General features: G+C 40.0%; 1 protein-coding gene across 1 annotated transcript in view; it reads right to left on the reverse strand.

Moving 5' to 3' along the window:
* Positions 1-22,772, reverse strand: part of LOC306785268 (VPS10 domain-containing receptor SorCS3-like) — a gene marked incomplete at its 5' end in the record, with an annotated part of 35,560 nt that extends 12,788 nt beyond the window's left edge. Inside the window, 10 exons of the mRNA XM_079279573.1 lie at positions 493-639; positions 1,530-1,709; positions 1,936-2,025; positions 3,529-3,647; positions 4,250-4,314; positions 5,137-5,210; positions 5,356-5,514; positions 5,686-5,785; positions 10,101-10,168; positions 22,077-22,772. Of these exons, the coding sequence (XP_079135699.1) occupies positions 493-639; positions 1,530-1,709; positions 1,936-2,025; positions 3,529-3,647; positions 4,250-4,314; positions 5,137-5,210; positions 5,356-5,514; positions 5,686-5,785; positions 10,101-10,168; positions 22,077-22,772 (1,698 nt within the window). The remainder of the gene's footprint in view (positions 1-492; positions 640-1,529; positions 1,710-1,935; positions 2,026-3,528; positions 3,648-4,249; positions 4,315-5,136; positions 5,211-5,355; positions 5,515-5,685; positions 5,786-10,100; positions 10,169-22,076) is intronic.
* Between the last annotated feature and the right edge of the window lie 1,823 nt (positions 22,773-24,595).

Genomic DNA, 24,595 nt, shown 5'->3' on the forward strand with positions numbered 1-24,595 from the left:
GCAGAGAGGAGCATAATGGTCTTTTGTATGACAGAGAGAAATGCCGTTGCCTGCTATTAACTGAACAATATACATTATTTCAAACCGACTCTACAGAACATACTGACTGGATTAGATTAATATCCTACCTGCTGAATAACAGCACGGCTATGTAATGTAACTCAGTGTAATCTAACATTCATTAGTCCGATGTGACTACAGGTAGTAAATTGAAATCACAGAGGTTAATGGAAAGTCTGAACCCCTGAAACTATACACGATGACTCTGTGCTTTACACTGATAACAGGAATATTGCAGCAGAGCATCTCATCTGCCATTTAGGAGGCTCATGCGCAAGCTGGCGCCTCGCCCTGTGCAAATATGGCTCTGAATCAAAGAACTTCCACAGCACAGCTGATGAGGGTGACACATTTGATGAATGATATATGTCATGAGATTAATTTCGCGTGAATAAGCATACATTTCACCCCTGCCCAAAGGCTCAAGCTCACCAGAATGCAGTGCAGGTTATTTCTTGCCACATCAGTGGCAGGAGCTGGCAACAGGGCCCATGTTTGTCCCTTGTTGTATGTGATGAGAGTCTTGACATGACTGTCAAGCAGTTTGTTGGCGAGATACATGCCATTTATCCCCTCAACCTACAAAAGAAAACAGCAATGATGCTGATGATCATCTGCAATATGTTCAGGATGTAACAATCATATTCATGCTAAAAGGATTACTGGGTTAGTTGATGAACAGGAAATGAATGAATAATGAACAATTAATTGTTTGAGCAGTGGTGGAAGAAGTATTCATGTTATGAGTAAAGTCCTGCTTTAATAATATTCAAAAGTACAGAAGTATCATCAGCTAAATGTACGAGAAGTATCAAAAGAAAAGAATACTCTTCACACAGAAAGGCGCTTGTCACTGTTTTGAATTTGTTCATTGTTATTAATGCATTAACATGTAAGCAGTACTTAAATGTTGCCGCTGGTTGTGGTGGGGCTGCGTAGTTTAATCTGTAACACAATGCACCATCTTTTAAAGACTGATCAGATGTATTGTAAGTAACATCTTAATCTGAAAAGTAACTAGTAACTTTAACTGTGAACTCAATGAAGTGGACATTTATTACCTCTCAACAGTAGTGGAGTAGAAGTACAGCAGCATAAAATGGAAATGCTCAAGTAAAGTACATACAAAGTGTGCTTAAGACACGGTACTTGAGTAAATGTACTTCCGCCGCTGTGTTTGAGTTTCTTAAATGTGAGGATTTACTGCTTTTCTCACTGATTGTATACTGTTGATTAGATGAAAAAAAGGCAATTTGAATATGTCCCCTCGTGATCTGATTGAAATTTGAACGAAATGACTAATGAATTAATGGAGAAAGAAATAGCCAGATTAAATGCCAATCAAAACAATTGGTAGTTGCTGCCCTACTTTAATTACAATCACAGGTTATTAAAGTTGCAAATGTTTTCTCCTACTATGTGAAATAACTTGTGACAGCAGCAGTCCATGAACAAGACCAACTACGCACCTTATAAAAGTCAACCAGTAGGTTACCGCCGGGTCCTCTGCTGGTTCTGAGGTTCTCTAATGAAAGGGTAAAGTAGACCCCGGCGGAGTCTGAGATATACAGGCTGTACGTGTTGTTCTGATTCCACTCCTGGACCGCAGCGAATACCTGCTTCTCATCCGTACTGATGATATGCATGTCCTGCATGGAGGTGTTGGTGAGAGAAAGTAAGACAGATAGAGAGAGGAGGATGGGTGAGAGAGACTAAAGAACTGTTCAAGAGCTTTTTAATAAAGTGTGACTCTTCTTCACTAAATAACAGCTGTGCGACTTGCATTCTACAAAAACAAAACAATAATCTTGTTGATTTATGATAATGATATTTTTTTTAATTGTCTGATAGTTATTTGGTGTCTTTGTAGCTTACCTTTGGGAGACAATATTTAGGTAATTTCATCCGTTTGAAGGATTCTCTCATGTAGGAGACAAAGTAGCTGGCTCGTCCTGACTTGGTTACCTTTGCAATGAAGTCAAGAAAGCTTTGTCATTCTTTAAATAGACCACATGTACATTTTTGTTGTAGTTTTGCGTCCCCGAACACCTTGTTTTTCTCTATTTTAGGTCAGCAACTCTTATTTGCATTTTGATCGATGCCATGAGTTTTTCCTGCATAGTACTTAAGACTTGTATTCATTTGCAACACATGACTGCCTTGATAAAACGTTGGCAATTTTACTCAACAGTGTCAAAAGCGGACTAAAATGCACAAGAAAAATGATCATTATCTCAATTAGTCTAAAGATAAGAGGCACTGAAAATAGTGTTGGCTTTATCTACAGTGTGTCTTATAGATCTTAATGCACTTTCCCATCCACTAACAGGCAGGGTAACACTACTTGATTGCTTATTTTCTAATCAACTAGAAGGATGGTGTTTGTCCCCCAACACACTACATTAGGGCTCTAATGGAATAATCTATCGAAAATCAATGAGCTGCATTTTCCCAGGCCACATTTTTGAGGATGTTGCACTTGGCTGTTCCTTCTCTCCCAAGAGACTTTGGAGGTGTTGAAGACTGCTTATTTCGCTGTAGCCCAATCGATAACCTCATTACTCTTTGTCAAGTTAAATCCAACTGCCCCGAGCAATGAAAGTCACAAGAAAGTCATCTGTGCCACCACAGACACTCTCTGTGTCCAGTTATTTTCACCAGACATCTTCCTCACGTCTGCCTCTGCCTTGACGGTCAATCTCATCTCGCCTAAATGCAATTTGGCCATTTTATTGAATCACCATTTCTGAATCACGCTGTGATGTATTTTTCTAATACATTTTCATTCTTACATCACAGCCATTCCAATCAAGTCTGTGGATTAAGTGTGTTGAAAGTGAAACTGGGTCACCCTAAAGTATTGCTGCTGCAACATCGTATCATATCAAAAAGATTAAATCTGTGGATGAATAAATTCAAATGTGAACAGTAAACATTTAGGGGCGTTTATTCAAAATGGGAGAGTGCAGAATGATTGAGTACACACTGAGCCCTAGAAATTATATCATTTGATTTTTGCATCAAGGCTGACCAGCAGAGAACAAATGACTTCGCTGTGGATAAAAACCAATGACAGCGGAGGGCCTTTGAAAATTTAATTCCTAATAATGACCCTGGCTGTCGGTGTCTAATTGGAGTCAAAGTCAGAGTGAATGATAATAAGGACACCAACCTGCCTATTCTAGTGATCTCAGTTCGCAAACACATTTTTCAGCCTTGTAAGTCTGTGAGAAAACGCAAACACTGAGCGTGCCTTCGCATGAACGAGACAAAACATAATCAAAACCCACATTGGGTAAGTGGGGAACAGGTGTGTCGGGGAAAGCCATTATGCGGGTTTTGGCGGAGCAGAATGAACTGGATGCACAAAAGACCAAAATAAAAAATAAAATAACAAGGAAATCTAACTTCACAGAGACAGAATGTAGCCTTTCAGTAAAAAGAAAATCTATCTATTACTATGCAAACCTGTGTGAAAACGTATTCATCCTGCACAACCAGTGAGTTGGTGTCTACATGTCCAGGAAAGAGGTACTGTCTATTGCCTTCTGTGCATCGTTGGGCTCTGCACTTCACATACTGGGCGCCTGGTGATAGGAAATCAATCAGAAGTAAATTACAAGCATTTACACCATCAAACTCTACTTTGTTTGCAGCTGCAATACAGAACGCATAGTCATAAGTTCACAGTTCTGAAACAACTTTAGGTTGGGTAACGGTAGAAAAAATTCAGAAAAAATTCAACAACTAATACTACAGTAGGCAGTAGGACCTTTTGCAATTCAAAATCAGCTGAGATTCATGACTAATGCAGTACTTGCGGTGTGTCACACGACAAAAAAATTCTAATAATTCAGAGGCAGCTTTTCTCACCACAGGAAGGGCTGTGAGTATCTTTTCCAATGCAGGAAACCCCTATAATTGGTTTGACAGAATATACCATGCCGCTTAGAAGGGGGGATTTGAGGTTTGTCTATGAGACACAGGGGATAGATTAAAGAGAAGCAACATCTATCAACTCACTAAAACCCTCCGTTTTTGTCAGGAGACACCTATTCTGCTTTACTAGACTTCAGGGGCCAATCTGAACAACAGAAAGGGTCTCATCTTCCCTGTGACCTCGCTCTAAATGAGAGGCAAAGGGTCCTGTGGGTGGTGCTACTGTAGCAGACCTGAGTGCAGCACTCACGGCCTTTTGCGATGCGCGTCTCGATGTGGACCACATCCGATTCTCTGTCCAGCCCCATTACCGCCCTTGAACGAGCGTGAGCAGGAGAAGATAGAGGAGCAGAAAGAAGTGGAGATGGGGAAGGAAAGGGAAGATTAGATAAAAGAGGGGGAGGCCAGGTTGTGTATCAGCTGTAGATGGACATTACTATTCTGTAAAAACCCACAGAAAGATCTTTTCATCTCCTGTAAAACAGTCGGTGTAGAATCTGCAGCACCAGCTGCAATTAATCTCACTTCACCAAAGCATCAACACAGGAAACAACAACAGACATCAGCTATTCCCAGAAATATCCACCATAGCAAATGTGTGTTGTTATGAAACTGTAGGTGACTGCAAAACCATTTTGAAAAATAACTATCTCCCATAATGTGCATAAAGTAATGGTTTTCAAGAGGACACATAATGCATTGTTTCGGGTGCCGCTATACCTGCTGCGCTGTTCTTATTTATCTAACGTCTCGCTGTTCATGCATGTGGAGAGGATGTCCTCCAACGAATGTCCTTTCTTTCATGGCAAGAAACCACTCTTGGGTTTGACACGTACCATGACAAACAGGGATAAACGGGCTCACATCAATATTCACTGGCTTGTGCTCGAGCAGTCGAGATTACCAAATGACAGCGACAGCAAAGACAGCGTGTCATGTTTGTGCCATGGACAAAAAAAGGATAATATTCCTTCAGGTCTACGTGACGTGGATATCCTAGTTTTATGCTTGACTGCCATGAAGATCTGTTTTTGACAAGAGGTCACTGGATCCTTCTGGCAGCACAGGGTCATGAACACTATAATTATGCAAATTACAATCAATCACTACACAAAAATAGGATCCACATAATCATACCAGTAGAATCGGCCTGGCATCACGTTGTCGTGAATAAGCTGCCATTTCCTCCCAAAGTCCATTGAACTGTACAGCTGCAAGATAAAATTAGGCCAATCTTCATCACACAGGTTTTAGGAGGAATATATTTTTAATGAGCTGCACAGCCATCATCCAAAGAAAATCACATTAAAAGAAGCACCATACATTATCTCCATTGTGCATTGACTCAGAAGCTACCTTGCTGTCATGACTGTAAGCCAGTATCCAGTTCTCCTGTACAGGGTGGAAGAGCAGGCTCAGGATGTTGAAGTTAATGGGATGCTTCTCAAAGCTTGCCCCTTCATCTGAACTGATGAGCACCGCGCTCTCTACCTCTGGGTCGCTAAGCATCATTATCTAGAGTACAGAGACCCAGAGAAGGGATATGGCATTAGAAGAGACGGAGAGAGGGAGAGAGAGACAGCGATACCGTCATTTGGCAGCAATTTTTAAAAACAAACTGTAATTTGATATCAGGAATGACTTTGCAAGAGACCAAAGAGACAAAAGCAAGAGGGAAATACTGACCTTCTGTTTGTTGGTAGGGCAGACGTACAGGTAACTTAAAACTGTCCTTGAGCCCACTTTGTCGTTGAGTTTGATGTAGGTGCTTCCATAATCAGAGGATCTGGACGTAAACAAAAACGACATGTTGAATGTTTGATGAAAAATACATTAGAGACCTTCCTGAGGCAGATTTTAAAGCACCATCGCAGTGGTTTGGCATGTTTTAGACCATTAACTGCTAATCAGTTATACTGTGCGTGACTGCATCTCCATGGAATACCATACGTTTTTAGATGGATTTTCTACCTCTCAGACATCCAACTTGTCCAGCTTCATGCTAATCTATCGTTCTTGTTTTTGATGCTCTTTTAAAGCACTTCTGCAATCCTCCTTGAAATGTGACATACTGAACAAGCGAGCGAGAAACACACTCACGAATAGAAAAGTCTGCTCTTTCTTCAACCAACATATTTGAACACAGCGTGGCGGTTGAATAAAAACACAGCTTTCAAGCAGTCACTTACTGTTGCAGAGATACTATTTAACATAAATTAAATTGATTAAATAAATAACAGCTGAAGGAGCCCTGTGGAGTTTTTGACGAGCGAGAAATGTTTTGACGAGTTTGTGGCCATTTTGTTTGTATGTTGTGCTCTGTGTCAATGAAAGCAGCTAAACTTTGCTCCAAAATTTGCTGGCTGTTGCAAGATTACGACAGAAACGAATTTGCATATATGTAACATCATTACTTAAGTATTTGCATACAGACAACTTTGAAAAAATAAAGCTAAACTTCACTGATGCTAAGCTTTAACATTTGCCATTATTATTTTTCAAGCTGCTATTACATCGCCAATATGCATCAAAATCGACCTTTTATTTGAAAAACCGTACATCTAGAATGTTGTATCCATATCGTAAATAGGGAGGACCTAAACTCTGCTTTTTCAGACAAAATACAAATTTGAGAAATAGCCAAGTCAATCATTTCCAGCAAAAACAAAGCAGGACGACGGTCTGAATCGATTTGTTGCTGGGCACCTTTTTGCAAGTAACCAAATCTAGCGAGGAAGTTGCTAAGAATGTATTGGAAATGTATTCTGCACACATGCTATAAAAGACATGAAGGAAGGTATGACTGTTAACTAATGGATTGAACAACGCAGGTTTCAAAATATCGAAATAAATCAAATTTAAAATGTTTTATTATGAAGGAAATGCATTCAACAGATTTGTTTGGCCTCAAAAATACACACAATGAACATTCCTGAATGTTTACATAACGGTGTTCATGAGAAAGCATCAGGGTACCTTTAGCATATTGTTTTAGCATAATAATCTGAAAACTGCAATGGAAGCTGCGGAGTGTTGCAATTACTTTTTTTGACAACCAATAGGGAATGATGCATGTTTGGTAGCTTTCTGTATTAAAAAGGTTGACATATTCATAAGGCATTTCTTACTCACAACTACAATACCATTCAGCAAACTAACTTTGACAAACACATCGTGTTAAATATCCACTTCACGTGTGTCAACAAAGTCTTTGCAAGGTGAATTTCATGCTCCAATGAAATGAAACCAGTGGCTGCCTGCAAGGTAGGAAATCAAGTCATGGACCTCAGGTATGCTTTAAAATATGGTTGACAATAATGTACTCACCTGGCGCTTTATTAAGTACACCTGTTCGACTGCTTGTTAAAGCAAATATCTAATCACGTGGCAGCAACTCAATTTATACATGGTCAAAACGATCTGATGAAGTTCAAACCAAACATCAGAATGGGGAAGAGGTTATTCACGTGATTTTGAACTTGGCATGGTTGTTGGTGCCAGATGGGCGGGTTTGAGTATTTCAGAATACTGAACTTCTGGGATTTTCACACACAACCATCTCTAGGGCTCAAAGAGAATGGTCCAAAAAAAGAGCAAAAAAAAATCATCTGAGCACCTTTCAGATGGCAGAGGTCAGAGGAGAATGGCCAGATTGCTTTGAGTTGATAAAAAGGGAACAGAAACTCAAATAACCGCTTGTCACAACCGACTTATGAAGAAGAGTATCTTTGAATGCACATCAGTTGAACATTGAAGCACATGGTTTACAGCAGCAGAATACCATACCGGATGCCACTCTTGTCAGCTAACAGCAGGACACTGAGGTTACAATTGGCATGGGCTCTCCAAAATTGGACAATAGAAGATTGGAAAAAGGTTGCCTGGTCTGATGAGTTTCGATTCCTGACACATTGAGATGGGAGGGTCAGAATTTGGCATGAACAACTTGAAAGCATGGATCCATCCTGCCTTGTATCACAGGCTCAGGCTGCTGGCGGTGGTGTTACTGTCTGAGCATTAATGCTGACCATGTCCATCTCTTAAGTACCACAGTGCACCCATCTTCTGATGGCTACTTACAGCAGGATAACACACAATGTCACAAAGCTCAAATCATCTCAAACTGGTTTCTAGAAAAGGAGTTTACTGTACTCGAATGGCCTCCACAGTCACCAGATCTTAATCCAATAGAGCTCTTTTGGGATGTGGTGGAACGGGAGATTCGCATCAAAGCTGCAGCAACTGCATGATGCTCTCATGTCAATATGGTCCTTCCCTCCTTTGTAGATATTTGTACATTGAAGACAATGAGGAAGGAATTCAAAGACCAGTGGCGAAATCCTTTCATTTGGTTTTTTTTTTTTCAAATCTTAAATTAGTGGCCTTTTGTTCCCTCTGTTTTCAACTGAATGAGATATTTAGTTTCATCCTCTTGTGTTCACTCTTCTTTTCAGCAGGGGAAGCGTAATTGTGGTTGTTTCTATAGCGCAACAAATTAGCACACAAAACTGACAGATACAGGTTTAACTAAAAAAGAGAACAATAAATGAGAATAAATGACACAGTTCTTGGTCATTATTAATTAAATGGCCAGTTTTTAAATGAAATTAGACATTTAGGTCTGTCGCATCATGTGAAGTTACTTGTTCATCACGGATTTGCTTGTTCCTTATAATCCATGCATCCCATGACAAGGGTAGATGTGTTTGTCATCCCAATCTTCATATTTCTCCTCGCCACAAACAGCCAATCCACACTCCCAGTTCTACCTGAGTGCCTCCAAATGTAATTTCACTGCATAATTGGATAGATACCCAGTGTCTGCTATCATCGTCTGTGCATTAATCTGTATCGTCCTATTTGGTGTTTACATTGTTTACAAAGACTTACCCCTCAAACTCATTTGTGTTTGTGTTTAAGGACTCCTTTCAGTTGGCATATCTCTCATTTATTGAGGCTGTGGAAGAAAGCCTTTTAAATTATTTTATTACATTGTGACGTTTCTTTAGCCATCTAAAACCACAAAAAGGGACTTGATGTGTGTTTAGAAAGTCTCTGCAAGTCACCCATTGATCTGCACATTGCATTCTGCCACCAAGAGCGGCCCGTAGCTGCAGTCATACATCATTTATTGTGTTATCAAAGAAATCATTTACTCCAGTTTCTTCTCATAGCATTCAAATCTCTGTTTTTCTAATATCCATACTAAGAGCCTTCGTGCACCCCCTGAGGTGCACTCTAATTTACTCGTGGTGCTATTGTTAAGCAGACACCTTGATGATGGAAGACCTCCTGTGCACAATATGGGATTTCAAAATGTGTCAAGTCGGGTGTAAATCTTAGCGGCGCCTCTAGTGAAACAGATATTAATTTGAAACTCTATGCTTGGCAGACTGATGGTCTTTTTTTCACATGTATTTCAGTATGAAATGAGTTCTCTGCAGGCTATGGGAGAGGTGAGAAAGAAGCCATATCAGAGGGCTGGATTGGCCTCTGTGGTATAATCCTTAATGAATTCCATTCTTATTTATGATACGACAGGGCACTGTAACTCACCTCTCAATACATACTGAATGGAATTACTATGGCTATACAGTAGCAATTGCATGTCAATTGCTTATGAAAAGGTTACGGATAATAATCAATCAAAAAAAACTATCAGGAGGTTTCTAGGTCAGAGGAAAAGAGACATAAACAAAGAATCCTTCAGATAAGTCTTCCGGTTTATCTTTCAAAAACAGCCTTTCAAACAGGTTCTTTGTTGATGATGGACAGAAAATTGGTTGGGCCTTTTTTTTTTTAAAGATTATTATTTATAAGACTGAAGGAAGCAAAGAGGAGATGCTTCATTCTGAACTACTTCAGATTGCTTTATTAAAACAAACTTCATAGTGGCTTCTAGTGTAACTCGATTGTTCGTATCCTAGCAAGTGGGAACACTATAAATCACACTTACACTACACTGCACTCTCTATGAATATATTATCCTTATTGTTTTTAGGGCTGTGCTTTTGCATTTTCATAAAATCCTTGCAATGATGCCGTAACCTTTGTATTTAGATTGAAAGGAGGGAAATAGCAATGATTAAAAACAAACTTACCTCCAGAGTGAGCTCTCAGTAACAGCGCCCAGGTTGAAATCATACAGCTTAGTCAAGATCAGGATCACCTACAACATAACAGCAACAGACATGCTTAATTAGATGCCAAGGTCTGCACTCAAAAGCTTTTGCACAAGTTCTTCATTACCTGTCTACATCTAATGGTGTGGAATGACTACAACATGTCTGCTGAATCCCTTCATTAATGAATATCAGCCCCATACAGTATGTTATCCAGTATGACAAGTGATCCTCGTGTTGTCAGGAGATGTCAGTCTGCTGGTGACAGGATCTGAAGAAAAAATCCATGTGGGCTGTCAAGAATTGTGTCTGTATCTCATGTGGAATAATACCCACATAACGGCAAAATCTGAAGATAATTGTTCACTGAACAATGAAAAGATATGCAGTCACTGGCTGCAGAGCACAACCCTCTCCCCTTATGCTTGCTTTTACCTTCAAAACAGTTGCAAAAGCACCAACAAATGTTGACCTCAAATGTTGTTGGAAGATGTTATGTCACTTATTTTATTCATTGGAAGACGTCCAGTCGCAGTCAAAATGCTTTTGCGTGTTCTCTCAGGATGGTTGGACAATGTGTTTCTGGGGGAAACCCAAATGTGGCCCATAAAAGCCTGCCAAGGCACAGAGGGCAGACTGAAATGAGGTGCAAACAAATTATTATCACTCCAATGGCATTATAAATGACTTCCCATGGGGACGCTCATAACTCAGAATAGAAAGGGGGGGGGGGGGTTTGCGGTATATAGTTTAGGACAGGGCATGGAGGGCGGGAGAAGGAATGGTAGATAATAACAATCAAGGAGCAGGAACATGGCATAATATGACGCATTTTGAAAAGCCCTGAAAGATATGTCAAAAGCTCAATTACAGTGAGTTTAAACACATTAACCTTATGGGACCCACGGAACGAGTCATTAAACCGAGAAAAGTCACACAAGACTCGGCGGAACAAAGACATGCCTCTAAGCCTGCTTTGAAAATGTTAAAAAACCAATTGACCCACAATTTAGCCATCAACGGCTACTGTGCATGGCTGGGGACTATCTGCATTACAGGTTAATTAACCAATCACACAGAGAGATAAGCATTTGCATAACTAAATGCACCATGTCTGCGAGGTCCAACGCTGGAGTCTGAATCAATTTGGAGTACAGACTTAGTTAAGTGGCTGTGATGTTAGGCCTAATTGCCTGCTTTGAAAAATAGATACGAGAGAAAAACTCTGCCAAACTGTTGATCGCTTGTCTCTTCAGTTCTCTTTTGCTAACAACAATGACTCTGTGCCATGGGACATTACAAATACTACGAGGTAAATTGAATCTGGAATTGATTTCATCAGTGTCAAACTAGAGGCGATTCATTATCAACCAAAGGGATTCAAATATCCAGCGCTGCAAATTAACTGAGTGAACAACGACTAAATGTTCACAGTTTTATGGGTTTCAATCACTTGCACCATCTTGCACATGGATCCAATTTAATCAACTGCTCACGAATTTAGTTGAGGATGTAAAACAGAGTCTTAAAATAGCCCGAAATGGCACCGCTTGATGACAAAAAGCCTCTCAGCAGCCAAGCTGTCATTAGGAGCTCTGTCTTGGGTCACTGGAGATCTACCTCAGGGACCAACAGACTAGTGAGGCAGATGACTGTTTGGTTGATTTGTCCCTCGTAGATACATCAAGAGTACATCACTGGAGACTGTGTGTTCCCATATCGTCAACATTATTGATAGCTGTGCATCTGTGGCTAAAGTCAATAGGGAGCAATTACTTTACATGCAAATGCTGAGGGACGGCATAGGACTTGCTCATCAGATGTGTGACTTAAAGGAATACTTCACCCACAAAATGACCGTTTGTATATCAAGTGATACCTCGAATCCTTGAAGAAGACTTTGTTAATCTTGCACGCTTCAACAAAAGAATCCAAAACAAAGAGAAAATTCTTGAGGAATTGAAATGGGGTCCACATATGACAACAGCAAAAGTGATATCGTAACATCCGTTTACAAACTCCCACACAACTCATGCAGTATAATCCAAGTCTCATTTGTCCAGTCGCACATGCACAACTTCACAAACACACGCATCTTCCCTAAAACAGACTACCTGCGCAAGCGGGAGACTGTTTATGCAGCATTACAAGTGTTTTAAATGGTAGAGTTTTAGCGTGAAATGCATGAAGTAGTGAGTAGTGCATAAATGAGAATTGGATTATACTACAAGATGTAATGTTTGTAAACACAGTTTAATACAGTTCTGCTGTTGTTAAACACAGCCATTTATTGTAATTCATGAAGACTTTTCTCCGTTTTTTGATTCCCAGTCGATGAATGCGAGAAAAACAGTTGTCTTCATAAATTCAAGGAAACAAGCCGGGAGGACATGATATTCAAATGGTCATTTCGTGGTTGAAGAATTCCTTTAAACTACGAAGAGCTGACAAATGAAGAAGCATTAAAAGCAAATTCGAAGAGTTTATGGTGCAGCCCTGCTTTTATGTAAATACTGGGGCGCAAACAAACACAAAATGGCTTCCAGAATTATTTGAGCCTTCTAGGTAAATACAATTTTCCATTTGTATCATCGCTCACTTGCATACATGAAATTAAGTAAGGACCCTGGAAGGCCAAAAGCAGTGCATTTATTCATGTTTATGTTTTATTGATGTGAGCAAAGAGAGCTTTGCCCCAGGAAAGTAAACCAATCATTTTTTCAGATTGGCTCTCCTCCTCCGAGGAGTTGGGTTGAGTCATCCTTTTATCCTAACGTTCTATTCTTGTCGCTTTCTTTCCCTTCTTTGCTTCCTTATTTTTCTGTCATTCTGGCTTTCTTTCTGTCATTCTTTCAATCTTTCTGTCTTAGGTTATTTCTTTTGCGGTGCATTTTTTTTTTTTGCTTCATTTCACCTGCACATATAGAGTAGACGGACAAAAACCCATGAAAAGGCACAGTCAGGTGCTCGTTGGCCATGCAAAGGTATTAACTCTTTCTCTCTCTAATTTTTAAAGTGCTTCAGTGAGACGTGAGAGGCATCTCAACACCATGCTGGTGGGCAGAGGATTTCCGACACAGCTTGCTATTTTAGCCATGAATCATCTCTGTGGACTGTCCTGCAATATGGCTATCAATAAAATGAAATAGGCCGTTGCAGCACGTCAGTGCAGCTTTGCCGTGCTTTCTAACACCACGCTCCAAATGGAACCTGTTGCTCCCAGTAAAGCATCAAGACAGCACCCGTCAAAAAAGATTTCTGTTTAATTGGGTAGTCAAGGGAAAAAAGGGACTCTTATTAAAAAAAAATAATCACACCTCCAGATTGTTGTTTCTTTCCTTCTCAGAAGCAACACACAACGGGAAGTAGGAGAACTCTTTAGAAATGTACGAAATGCAGCCACTTTCATGTCGATCTGGTAGTGTTTTTGAACATAGCCGGAGGGGCCAACTGAAAGATCTAAATTAATTTCCAAGGGACCCCCAAAGTTGATAGCAGTGAGTGATGTAAGGCTCTTTGTAATAACACGGCTCAAGGCTCATGCTCAGAGAAGCATTGACACATATATCCATTTTATTTACCTTTACTATAGGGAAAAGTTCACCACTGAAATGATACACATTTACATTCTCATGAATACACATATGCTTTTGTGTATTGTACTCCGGGGTAAATGCGTCCATACACAGAGACATCTCACAGGAGTAACCCGCGTCTATTTACCTCCTCTGAGTCTAACCAAAACATCAAAATGCCCGACAACTCACTGAAATGTGTGAAACCCTAATTAAATCATGTCTTAAATATAAGCTTTCATAAGCTGGCTTTTACCCAAACATGCCATCTTTCTCTGTCAGCTGTCTGGGGGTCAGTTTTTGTGGCCTTATCAGATTTGATGAAACAGAGTCAAGGTGCGTAATTCAAAGAATTGAATTAAAACATAATCTGACAAGCCTTGAGTGCAGACACTCTTATATGTACCTAGATTGTGTGTAGGTGCATGTGTGTATATATATATATATATATGTTTGTGCAATTTTGTGTTTTTCTATTTTTAAACTATTTGTGTCATAATTTATGACAGTAATAACTTTATTTAACCAGAAAAGTGCCTCACTGAGACTAAAAATCTATTTTCCATGTGCAACTTGGCAACAACAGCAGCAGCAGCGGCACACAGTAGGCTACATACAACACACAAGTTACACAACTTGTAACATAGACCAAAGCCAGACCGATACATAAGCCAATATTAGGATACAACAGATGTATCCGTATGGTTAAATCGATAAGTAACGTGAAATTGTAGTACAGAAATGTCAAATTATGTTTGAAGTCATTTAGAATTACATAGTTTGTCCACCCGAAAGCACTGACAAGTACATTTTTACACTTCTAAATGATCCAGTTTACTGTGTATTGTGCATAATTCACATTTCTATATTATAATGTGGTCAAATATATCAGTTATTGCGATTTAGTAAAATGAATCAAAGGGATCCGTATCAAGGTTGTTTATATTGTGTGTGTGTGTGTGTGTGTGTTTAGAAAATGTTACCATTTACCATTGTTTTTTGTTAGTTTTAACAAGGAAATATCTGTAACTATATCTGACTCAGAAATTCATTATCAGTCGGGCTATAACACAGACGGGAAGGTAATCAAAAAAAATGAGATCAGATGGAAAAGGAAATGGAAAACTGATTAAATGACAGCAGTCAATACAATACAATTCTTAAGACAGAATCATAAAAACACAGATGATCACAATCGATCCTAAAAGTCATACAGACATACAGACAAATGGAGTCTGTAATAGGCTGGGGTGATGCTCAGCGTTTACATATTTTTTTATATACCTGTCATTGAATAGATTACCTCAAAATTGACTGTATTTTGTCATTTAGCCATTATTACTTTAGAAGCGGAAGAATTAATCTGGAAGAGGAAGCGCGGTGAAAAACGTAGATGGAAGAGTAAAGTCTACCAAATAATGCAGATCCATGGGGGCCCCCTCACACATCAGACACCAAAGCTGGCATATCGATGTGAGAGGAGCAGGCGTGGACTCCATTGTTCAACTTACTACACTGCATTTCACTGGCCTGTTGCAATTCTGAGGACACAAACATAAAACCCGTTTCATGTGTTGTTAAAAGCTCATTACATTCCCAGCTCTATTAAGAGAAATCAAACAGAAACAGAGTGCAGCAAAGACTCGTTTGAGCAATTTGACAAACACAGTTTTTTTTAAGTCAAATAGCTAATTAACACCCTAGATCTTGCACAGTGAGAACATGCTATCACTTTAATTTCTTGTGATATGAGGGGGAAAGAACACAAGAAAGAACATCATTTTAGGGCCTTTGTTGAGAAAAAAACACTTAAAAAACTACTCGTGTTGAAAGTAATTGGTGTATCAAAATTTGCTCAAAACTTAAGTGTCACAACACATCCAACGCCAAAGACATCAATTGTAAATTCCTTTTGTGTCTCTTAAGATGAAAGATTAATATATTCATGCATCCATTAGAAATTATCTGATGCAAACACCTGCAGAGAAAAGAAATACAGTATTAGTTTTACATTTGCATAAATTTCTTTAAGGCTCGCACTGCAAGTGGAGGGATATGAACACAACATCTTGATTGTGGCTCAGTGACGATGCCTCCAAAGTAGAGCACTTAGCAGAAAAGACAAGTGTCTTTCAAGAGAAATGGTGCGGTCGAAGGGAGGCCTTACTCTGTCCTCGTCTTACCTGTGGACCAAATTGATTGTTTGTACTTTTGTGGGCAAAAAACATACTCTGGGGATGCTGCTTTCATCAAGTGAACAGAAAATGTCCCTTGTGCATTAGTGTGCTGTCTGTATGTTTGCTTATCCTCCTGACTCCCGAGCTTCGGTTATATAGCCCTAATGCAAGTTTCAGCAATCAATTCAGCCCATTATGGGGGGGAGGGGGGGGGGGGGAATTAATGAAATGGGCTGAGTAGAAAAGGGATTCACTTCTAACATAGCTCTATTGGGAGATGTTTTGGGCATGTTATGTCTCTTTGCTGCAAACAACAAAACACAATGCTGGTTCTGCCATTAGTGGGACATGAGTTCCCGTTTGTGTTTTGATGTTGACGTTACGGCACAATACACTGTGGTTTATACAAAAGGTGAAAAACAAGGAACACGGTATTCAAGCACAAATCTGATGGCAATTTTAAAAGTAATTTAAATGTTTTGACACATTTGACAAAGTTTTAGTCACATCCCGTGCAATTTAAAATTAATTTGATGCATTGTAAGCGCCGTGGAGAGACAAAAACACAACATTAGCATTTTAGTCTTAAAGGTTTTTTTGTTCTGTGGCACTCTTGTTTGCTCGTATTTATTGTTCAGCAGACGATGGTAAAGTAGCATGACTACACTTAGGTACTTTCGTGTGTAATCCTGTTATTCATTAGGCCATGGAATACAACAGAAATTGGAAATGTACCCGTGTGAAATATGTTAATATGAAATCTTTGGAAAATTAACAGATTTTTGATCAATTTGAACACTAGTTCGCTTTTACTTTGAGCAACTTAACAACATGCAGGCATTTCCTTCAGTCTCTTATATTCCTTCACAAATTTGGCTCCTAATGGTCTGGCTTCTGCCAGTGGGGGGTCTGAGCTGGAGCCAAAGGCGGTAGCGGGTCCAAATTGAGGTTTTGGAACAGAGAGGCACTCCACCTTAAAAGACCCCCTTCATTGCAAAAAGTGCAGTGAGACTGAGATAATGAGCTAAATGCGTCCCTTCTCTGCCTTCTCTTTAAGGTCAAGTCAAAATTCAGATTTGAGTTTCTATATATCCTAAAAGTAAAGATCATATGCAGCGTATTTGTTTGACCAGCTACATTTAAAGGGAAGCATAAATGCTGCCAGGATTCTGTTCAGTCGGAACATCTTTTCCAGGCAACAAGCCACTACATTCTTGGGCTGAATTAAAGTCACAGGGAGGTGGTGAAGTAAGAGGGCATCAGTGATGCCAAACTGGTATTCATGTTCATGTTAATGAAGTTAATGTGACGTGGTTACTTTATTTAACCAATACCACCACCATTAAGTGTTATGAGTGCAAAAATATAACCATTCAAAAGTTGCATCAGCCTTTGATCGCTATTGTAGGAACACAATTTAAAAATGTTATCAGTGAACATTTTGCAGATACATTCAGCATTAACATTTTCTAATATATATTTTGATTTTAACTCAAAGTCAATTTTTTTGTTTTTGTTTTGTTCAATGCAAAAATGATTATTTATTTCAGAGGATAGGATACCAATTGAGTGAGTATGTCATTTTTTAAATGTGTAATTTTGTGTTTGGAAGTTTTCCATCATCTACATTGCTCAGTGTGTGTGTGTGTGTGTGTGTGTGTGTGTGTGTGTGTGTGTGTGTGTGTGTGTGTGTGTGTGTGGTGCTTTAGGTTGATTCTTTTCTATCCCACTAGATTGGAAAAAAAACATTTCTCTGAGCAATCCCTGTCAAATTGAAATATATTAGTAAATGCTGTGGCTTGAGGCAAAATATAAGCATATAAGCAGCAATAAGACTAAAGAACAGGACAAAATCCTTTAAGCACAAAAGCGTATTCCATCTTCCGTTAACTCTGTCTCTGTGATGATTAATAAAGAGGTCATCACCCGATTTGAATTTGAAATTTGTGATTTTCCCAATCAGAAAATGCATAAATTTGTTTTCATAACCCAATCACAGCTAAAGTATGTGTCTACCACACTGCAACAGTTATTAAAGTAATTAATCACATGCAAACCTGTCGAATTTGATTCTGCACCCGCTTTGTCACTTTGATTAAAATTCAAATAAGTGTGTGTGTGTGTGTGTGTGTTAAACAGAGATAGAGAGGCTGAGACTGATAGGGAGGCAGATAGGAATCAAGCAACGCCAGTGCGCTTGAACATACTGGTGGCAGGCCTTTATATTTGCTGTTTAAAATGCACTTTGTGAGCCAAAAGTACAGTCGAAGTGCTGAGGACGTGCTGAGAGCCTATGTTGATGAGATGCATTATGGTCCCCAAGTACAAATGATTCATGAAAAAAAGGGGAACACGTGCATGTCATTTGAGGAGCAAAAACCAGTATTTCCCACCGAATTATTTCCATTGAGAAGGGGGAAATTGTATCCTGTGTGCTGTAAAATAACACTGAAGCACAAAAAAAACATGGAACATTTTGTATTTCTTTTAGCCATTTTATTTTTATTTACCTCCCAGGCTCATGATGAATTGTTTTTGCTGTTGTAACCAGCGGCCTATCTTTTACATAGCACGTAGGATTGCTGCCGTTTCTATCAGCATCTTACAATCACATCAGTGGAGAGTGCACCCCTAAAGGCTTGAGACGGGCTGGATTAATGAACAGATTCATGGTGCTGACACCCCAAGGGGCGACAAGCAGGTGGAGGATGAAAATGGATAGTCGAAAAAAAATTTGTTGTCGTTTTGTTTTTTTCCCCCCATTGGCTACCACTTTAAAATCCATATCTAGTACACTTGACTGACCATCAGTTGAATCAGATGCTGTTTTAAAAATACTATAAAAAACAAGCTTATCTGAAATTTAGAAATGTCTAAATGCTGAGGTGCTGCACAATGAAAACGATTTGCAATGACATCTCGAAATGTCCTCAAACGTAGTATGGATAATATCCCCTAAGCTAGCACAGGGGGCCAGAGGAAGATGAAAAGTGCATTGGATAACGTTTTACAAGGTCACATATCAGCCCCCTTTGACGGAACATCATGTGCCTTTTTATTTATTAAAAGGGGATTTTACTCCACTATAACTGCAAAACCAAGAAAATGTGGTTGTGGGTGTAGAATATGAAAGCGAAACGTGGAAAATTATCAGAAAAACAAAACCACATTGGAATGTTTCCCTTTGTTGTGTCTGAAGACCTCAGAGTCAGCTTTTTAAATGCACTTTTCATCATCCTGTAAGACCCACAAACTGGTCAAATACCTTTGTGAATTGGGAACCCATTCCATTTGATTTTATGGATCAAGGAGTTTCTATGCAACCAGCTCTGGCATGTTAAATGGAATGGCTGTCTATCTAATGAACCGGTTTTAAACACAAGTGTCCCCCAGGGCCGTGCCATTTCCTTTTTTTTTATATTGTCTATTTATACCGTTGAGATTATGTGCAACAATAATCGCTTCGTTCTGATTAAGCATGCGGACAACGCGGCCCAGGAGGCCTGTCTGATTCCCATTCAGTGGCATCAGAAAAAGACAAAAAGATTTTACAGAGCTGACGGACTGGTTTGGCCCTCGCCACCTCAGACAAAACATTACAAATAAACAACAAGATTGAACCCTAAGCCAAGAAGAACAGCTGGCATCGTCAATATACGGCTCCTTCGAGAACAAGTTTCCAGATGATCTAAGATGATCGGACCCATATTCTCATTATAGGTGGCCCTTATTTACGCCAACGTTCAGTATCATTTCAGCAGCAGAAGCTCAAGGGCCGTGATGTCAATAACGACACTCAATAGCTGCCCTCAACTTCAACACAGTGTCCTAGTTTGGTCAGCTGTCTAGGAGCTTGCAAAAATGGTCAATCAGGAGCCTAAAATCATTTGGCTGCCAATAACTCACTGATCACCAGCTGGCTTGCACACTGAGACTTTTGCCTTCGGGGGGGTAGCAGGGGGGACTTTGCATCCCTTGAGTAGGATGTGCTGCAAAGGCTGCTTAGAAAGATAACCAACATGGTATCACAGCTTGAACACTCATGTGAGGCAAAAAGACTGAAATATTGATTCACCAACTAGTGCATCCCAAGCCAAGTGTATTTATCTGTATTTTGTAATTGGTTTCGTTTCCACTTTTGCTCGTATTTATGGCACACGTCATTAAAAATCATGCATCTTTATATCTCCATCCACATTCACGGCAGATTTTAAAAGTGCGAAACATGCAGTCAATCAATACTACATGTAGCTAAGAGGCATTCATTTAAAAGGAAATTCGTGCAGTATATGTTTTATCCCCATCGTCGAGTCCAATCAATGTTATCTCTCTTAAAGTCAGAGACCGTAGAGCTCTGACTACAGGCTTCGATGTCTCAGACAATCACAGAAATCAAACAACAGTTGGTAGGGCTGATTCATGGACAGATTTGAGGTTTAATACAAAGCAATTCTTTAACAGATCTGAACTGTAAAGATGATCGGACCCCCCCCCCCCCGCCCGGCACATTCACCATCACCTTCTACATCTTTCTCATTTCACTCCCTGTGGGATTTTACATCTTGGCCAGATCACAGGCAAAGTCCTGAATTTAATATTTGATAGCGCTACCCTAGACCACAGGAATGAAGTAATTTTCCTTCAAATGCCCCTTTTAGATTGGATTTATTATCAGTCATTTACATCTATTATAGTCTGAGCTCTAACACTCCGTCATAAAATGCAATCAATTTAAACTCTGCAGTTCCACTCGTACTTTTTGAACGCCAGACAGGGGTTCAGACTGTATAAATCTCAAATGTTGACTGGCTGCAGTGACAAGCCCATCAGTGATGATCCAGTGAACAGTGTCCTGCAGTATAAAAGGCCATCGTTGGTGAAGACATCTCAAACCAACAACATATTTCACAATACAGCCCACAAATCAGATTTTACAAGATGGATTTCTGGTATATTTCCATAGAGACTGTCCACAGCAATTGCATCAACGTGGCCAAAGTCTGCGACGCCTTTAACGTTATGACATATGTTACCAAACAGAAAATGAACCAGATGAAATGTAGAGGTTGAAATCAGCTATTATGTTAAATATATCTCTATTGTTAGATATTGTGGATATTTACAGAGGTTCTGCGATGCACAAATCTTCTGATTAATGTTGCTGGCACACACCCGTTTTCCCAGAAAACTGAGATGATCTGAATTACCTGCAGTAAAAAAACAACAACGAGAGGAGCCCCTTTGTTTAGTAAAAGGCTGTTTATACTTGTTAGATCCTTGTACCTGATAAATGCTGGAGCTTGCAAACATTTTTGCATGCATGAGATAAAATCTCCATGGCTTTGTCTTTGTGATGGTAAAATGGGGTGCGTATGTGTGTGTCTGTGTGAGGATGGGGGGTGGGGGGGTGGTCTGGGTGGTTGCTGCAATGTCTTGTAGTTCATTTAAGCCGTGCATATTTCCATCAACCTGTTTTGAAGTGTAAAGCTTGGCAACTTTTCAACAACTAACATATTGCAATGCTGTATTTATTCAGGCAATTAGACAACTACCAACAAAGTGCGAGTCAAATGTCAACAACAAAAGCCTGGTTCGTTTGCCAGAAGGTCATACTGTGTCTCATCAGCGTCACATTAAGGTTGGTTGGACACAATCCTTATTAGTAGCTACTGCACCTTCCTGAGAGACATTACTTGATTATTTCATAAATAATGAATGCATTGTGATTGCTGTCAAAATACCTGCCCCTTCACATAACTCAGTGGCAGGTAAATGTACCTGCGGGGTTAACTGTTAATTTAAAGTTCATGTGGCAAACACGTTGTTAAAAAAGTGATTCACGCAGGTTTGAAAAAGCAAGAGGGAATCCTGCAGGTGAACAGTCATATCCATCTGGCGCGCAATCCGCTTACAGTCATAACCTAAATAACAGAAAAACATGACCATGCATGTAAATACAGAACATGTACTGTTCAATTGAAGACTATGTTAGAATGAAATAATTAGTTTGGAGGTAGAAATTCCCCTCGTGCGCGCAGAAATGGCTGTGCGTAAAACATTCGCGTAAATCTATTTTAAAACGGTTCAGAATTTGAATTTCAGAGAGAGATAATTCTTTGCATTGTATTAAGTGTGTTGGAAAATAGCGTGTCCTCTGAAGCAATTATGATATCATGAAGTGTTTTTGTAAAACTGAAACTCACGCTGCTGTTGTGTCCGGACCAGTGCACCATCGCCTGGTTGTGCGCCGAGTCTCCCGATAGAGCAAAAGTAGAAGTGTCCAGGTGCGGCTCACTTTGCCTCGGGTTAGAGCCTCGAGCTTCCTCCCCTGTGTGCCGGTACTCGGGTCTGGAGTTGGAAACACCCTGGACAGTCTCCACGAACCTCTCTCTTGACTGAGCTTCTCCACTTGTACTCCTATCCACATTGTCGGTGTATGTTGTAGGCACACTCCTTTTTGCCCTCTTTTTTATCTCAGAAAATGTGTTTTCTAACATTATATTCGCTGCAGGTCGCCCATTGTTGTCCTCGGATATGTTATCACACTTTTTACCTGGTATTCTGAGACGGTTGTGACAGTTTGGTGCAATTTTGTTGCCGATCAGCGCCTCGTCTCCAAGTCCACTCTGTGTTTCGTTCCCTACTTGCTTTCCATTGTTCGGTTTCAAAGCAACGGCTGCTTCCGATTCAGAAGCGATGAAAACTTTTGCGCTATTGTCGACTTTAACCTCCGTTGATTTTCGGGTTGTACGTGCCTCCAGCGGTGTTATCTCCAGGCGATACAATCTGTCATTTGCTCTTGGAGAACTTACTTCCGCTTCAGCCACAAACTTGGGGTGAAAGGAGTACAGCAACACGAAAGCCAAGAGGGAAAAACTCAAAAATGACCACAGTCCCATTGTGTTTTTCCAAAGTGATAGTCTACCAGCGGGGATACACTAGGTAAGGCAACTTCTAAAACATGCAGTGTATCATCTTTACGAGCAAGAAGCCATTCAGTAGTCCCGCTCACGTCCAGGAATTTGTCAAAGTGAGGAGTTGGGGAGGTGCTGCGCATCAGGCAAACGCGCCGACAGAGAGTGACTGCAGAAACGATTTGAGCTCATTGTTCATGGGGATATTTAGGGAGAAAAGGCTTGAAAATGATGGCATTTTAAAATGATTCCACTATTTTATTTTTCGTCTGGGACGGCAGAGTTTTTATTCTGCAACGTTTTAGAAGCTATTTATGTAAAACCATAAAAGTTATTCTAAACAGCACGTTATTGACTCGGAGCGGTAGACAGGAAAAGTAATGTGTGCCTTGCAGAGCAGTTGTGTGTCCCCGTTGTGGCAATTTTTGCATCTGAAACACAATTTAAAAAAACACAATTTACTTGCATCAATCACCTCCGGATTCACCTCTCAACTATGTGCAAGCGCGCGCACGCGGGGAGTACATTTGGGGCAAATTCAGTTGGACTTCCTGACAAAGAACCAGACGCGATCTGATGTCATTTTATGTGCATAACTGCAGCGGTGCAGGGGTTTTCTACTGTGCCTGTATTTCTAATTAGGCTACAAATACAATGCACCTCAGGCCTTCTGCTGCACAACAGCCCTGGAAACTTGAAGACCTTTGAAGTCACACTGTGATATGTTGGCTGTGATCTTCGTGACTTTTGCTGCCACACAGGCAACATCAAGCCTTCAACAACTGTTTTAATCTTGGCATCTTCACATTTTGCATTATTCATTCATTGTTCTTTACTGTGCTGATCTGAGAATAAATAGCTTTCTCTAAATCAATATGCAATTAGAAATGTATTAGTTTCAATTAGTGGAGCCAAATGAATTGTGAAAGGCAAGTCCAATGTCCTGCTGATAGGGCTGTCTGTCAGATGTTACAGAAATTCTACGTTAGTCGTTTGGTTTTGTGTTATTTAAAAGTCTTTTCTCCCCTCCAGAAATGTATTATGATGCCTGGTGATAAAGAGTTGAAACACACCTTAGATTTGCTCGCTTCAGTGGACAGGTGGCCGAGGAAGAACCTTCAAGAGAAGGCTTTCCATCTTTTTCAAAGACAACAAACACATATTTGGATTACAATAGGAGGTAGAATGGAACCAGATATGTCGCTGTAATGCAGGGGCAGATGTTAAATATAATATCGAGCAATTACTCCTTTCTGTCAAGGCTAAACCAATCCAGGACCTGCACATATTCAGCGTGATTTTCCACACTTGTCATGAGAGAAACTTGAAAGGTGAAGAGGGGACTATTACTGGGCTGCCAACTGTCCTGTCCTATACTCTTCATTTGATAGTGAACAATGAATGTCTTACAACCGTAAGACATATATATTTTCAGAATTTTCATGTTTAGGACTGCAGCTTGTTACTGTACTGTGGATGAACTCTTGGCTGCAAAATTATGCTGAGCATCTACTGAGCTGTAAAACATGCTGTAGTATGGGGGATGAGAAAATCCGCCGTCCTTGAATGTTGCACAGTCAGAAATAAGCACAAAACAACTTGGTGGAAGGAATGACATTGACATGAGTTCATTGCTGAGAACAGCACCTTCTGATCTTGCACATGTCCTCAGACAGTGCAGTGAAAACAGCAATCAGAAGGCTAGCCATACTGCCATCCTCCTCAGAGGGATCACTTCTTGGTCACTGTTTTTTTTTTGGCACGGCTGTACAAACAAATTGAGATTCATACAAGTGAGGGCTCTGGGC

The sequence above is a fragment of the Melanostigma gelatinosum genome (genome assembly GCF_949748355.1).
Source record: "Melanostigma gelatinosum genome assembly, chromosome: 12".
Classification (NCBI taxonomy): Eukaryota; Metazoa; Chordata; class Actinopteri; order Perciformes; family Zoarcidae; genus Melanostigma; species Melanostigma gelatinosum.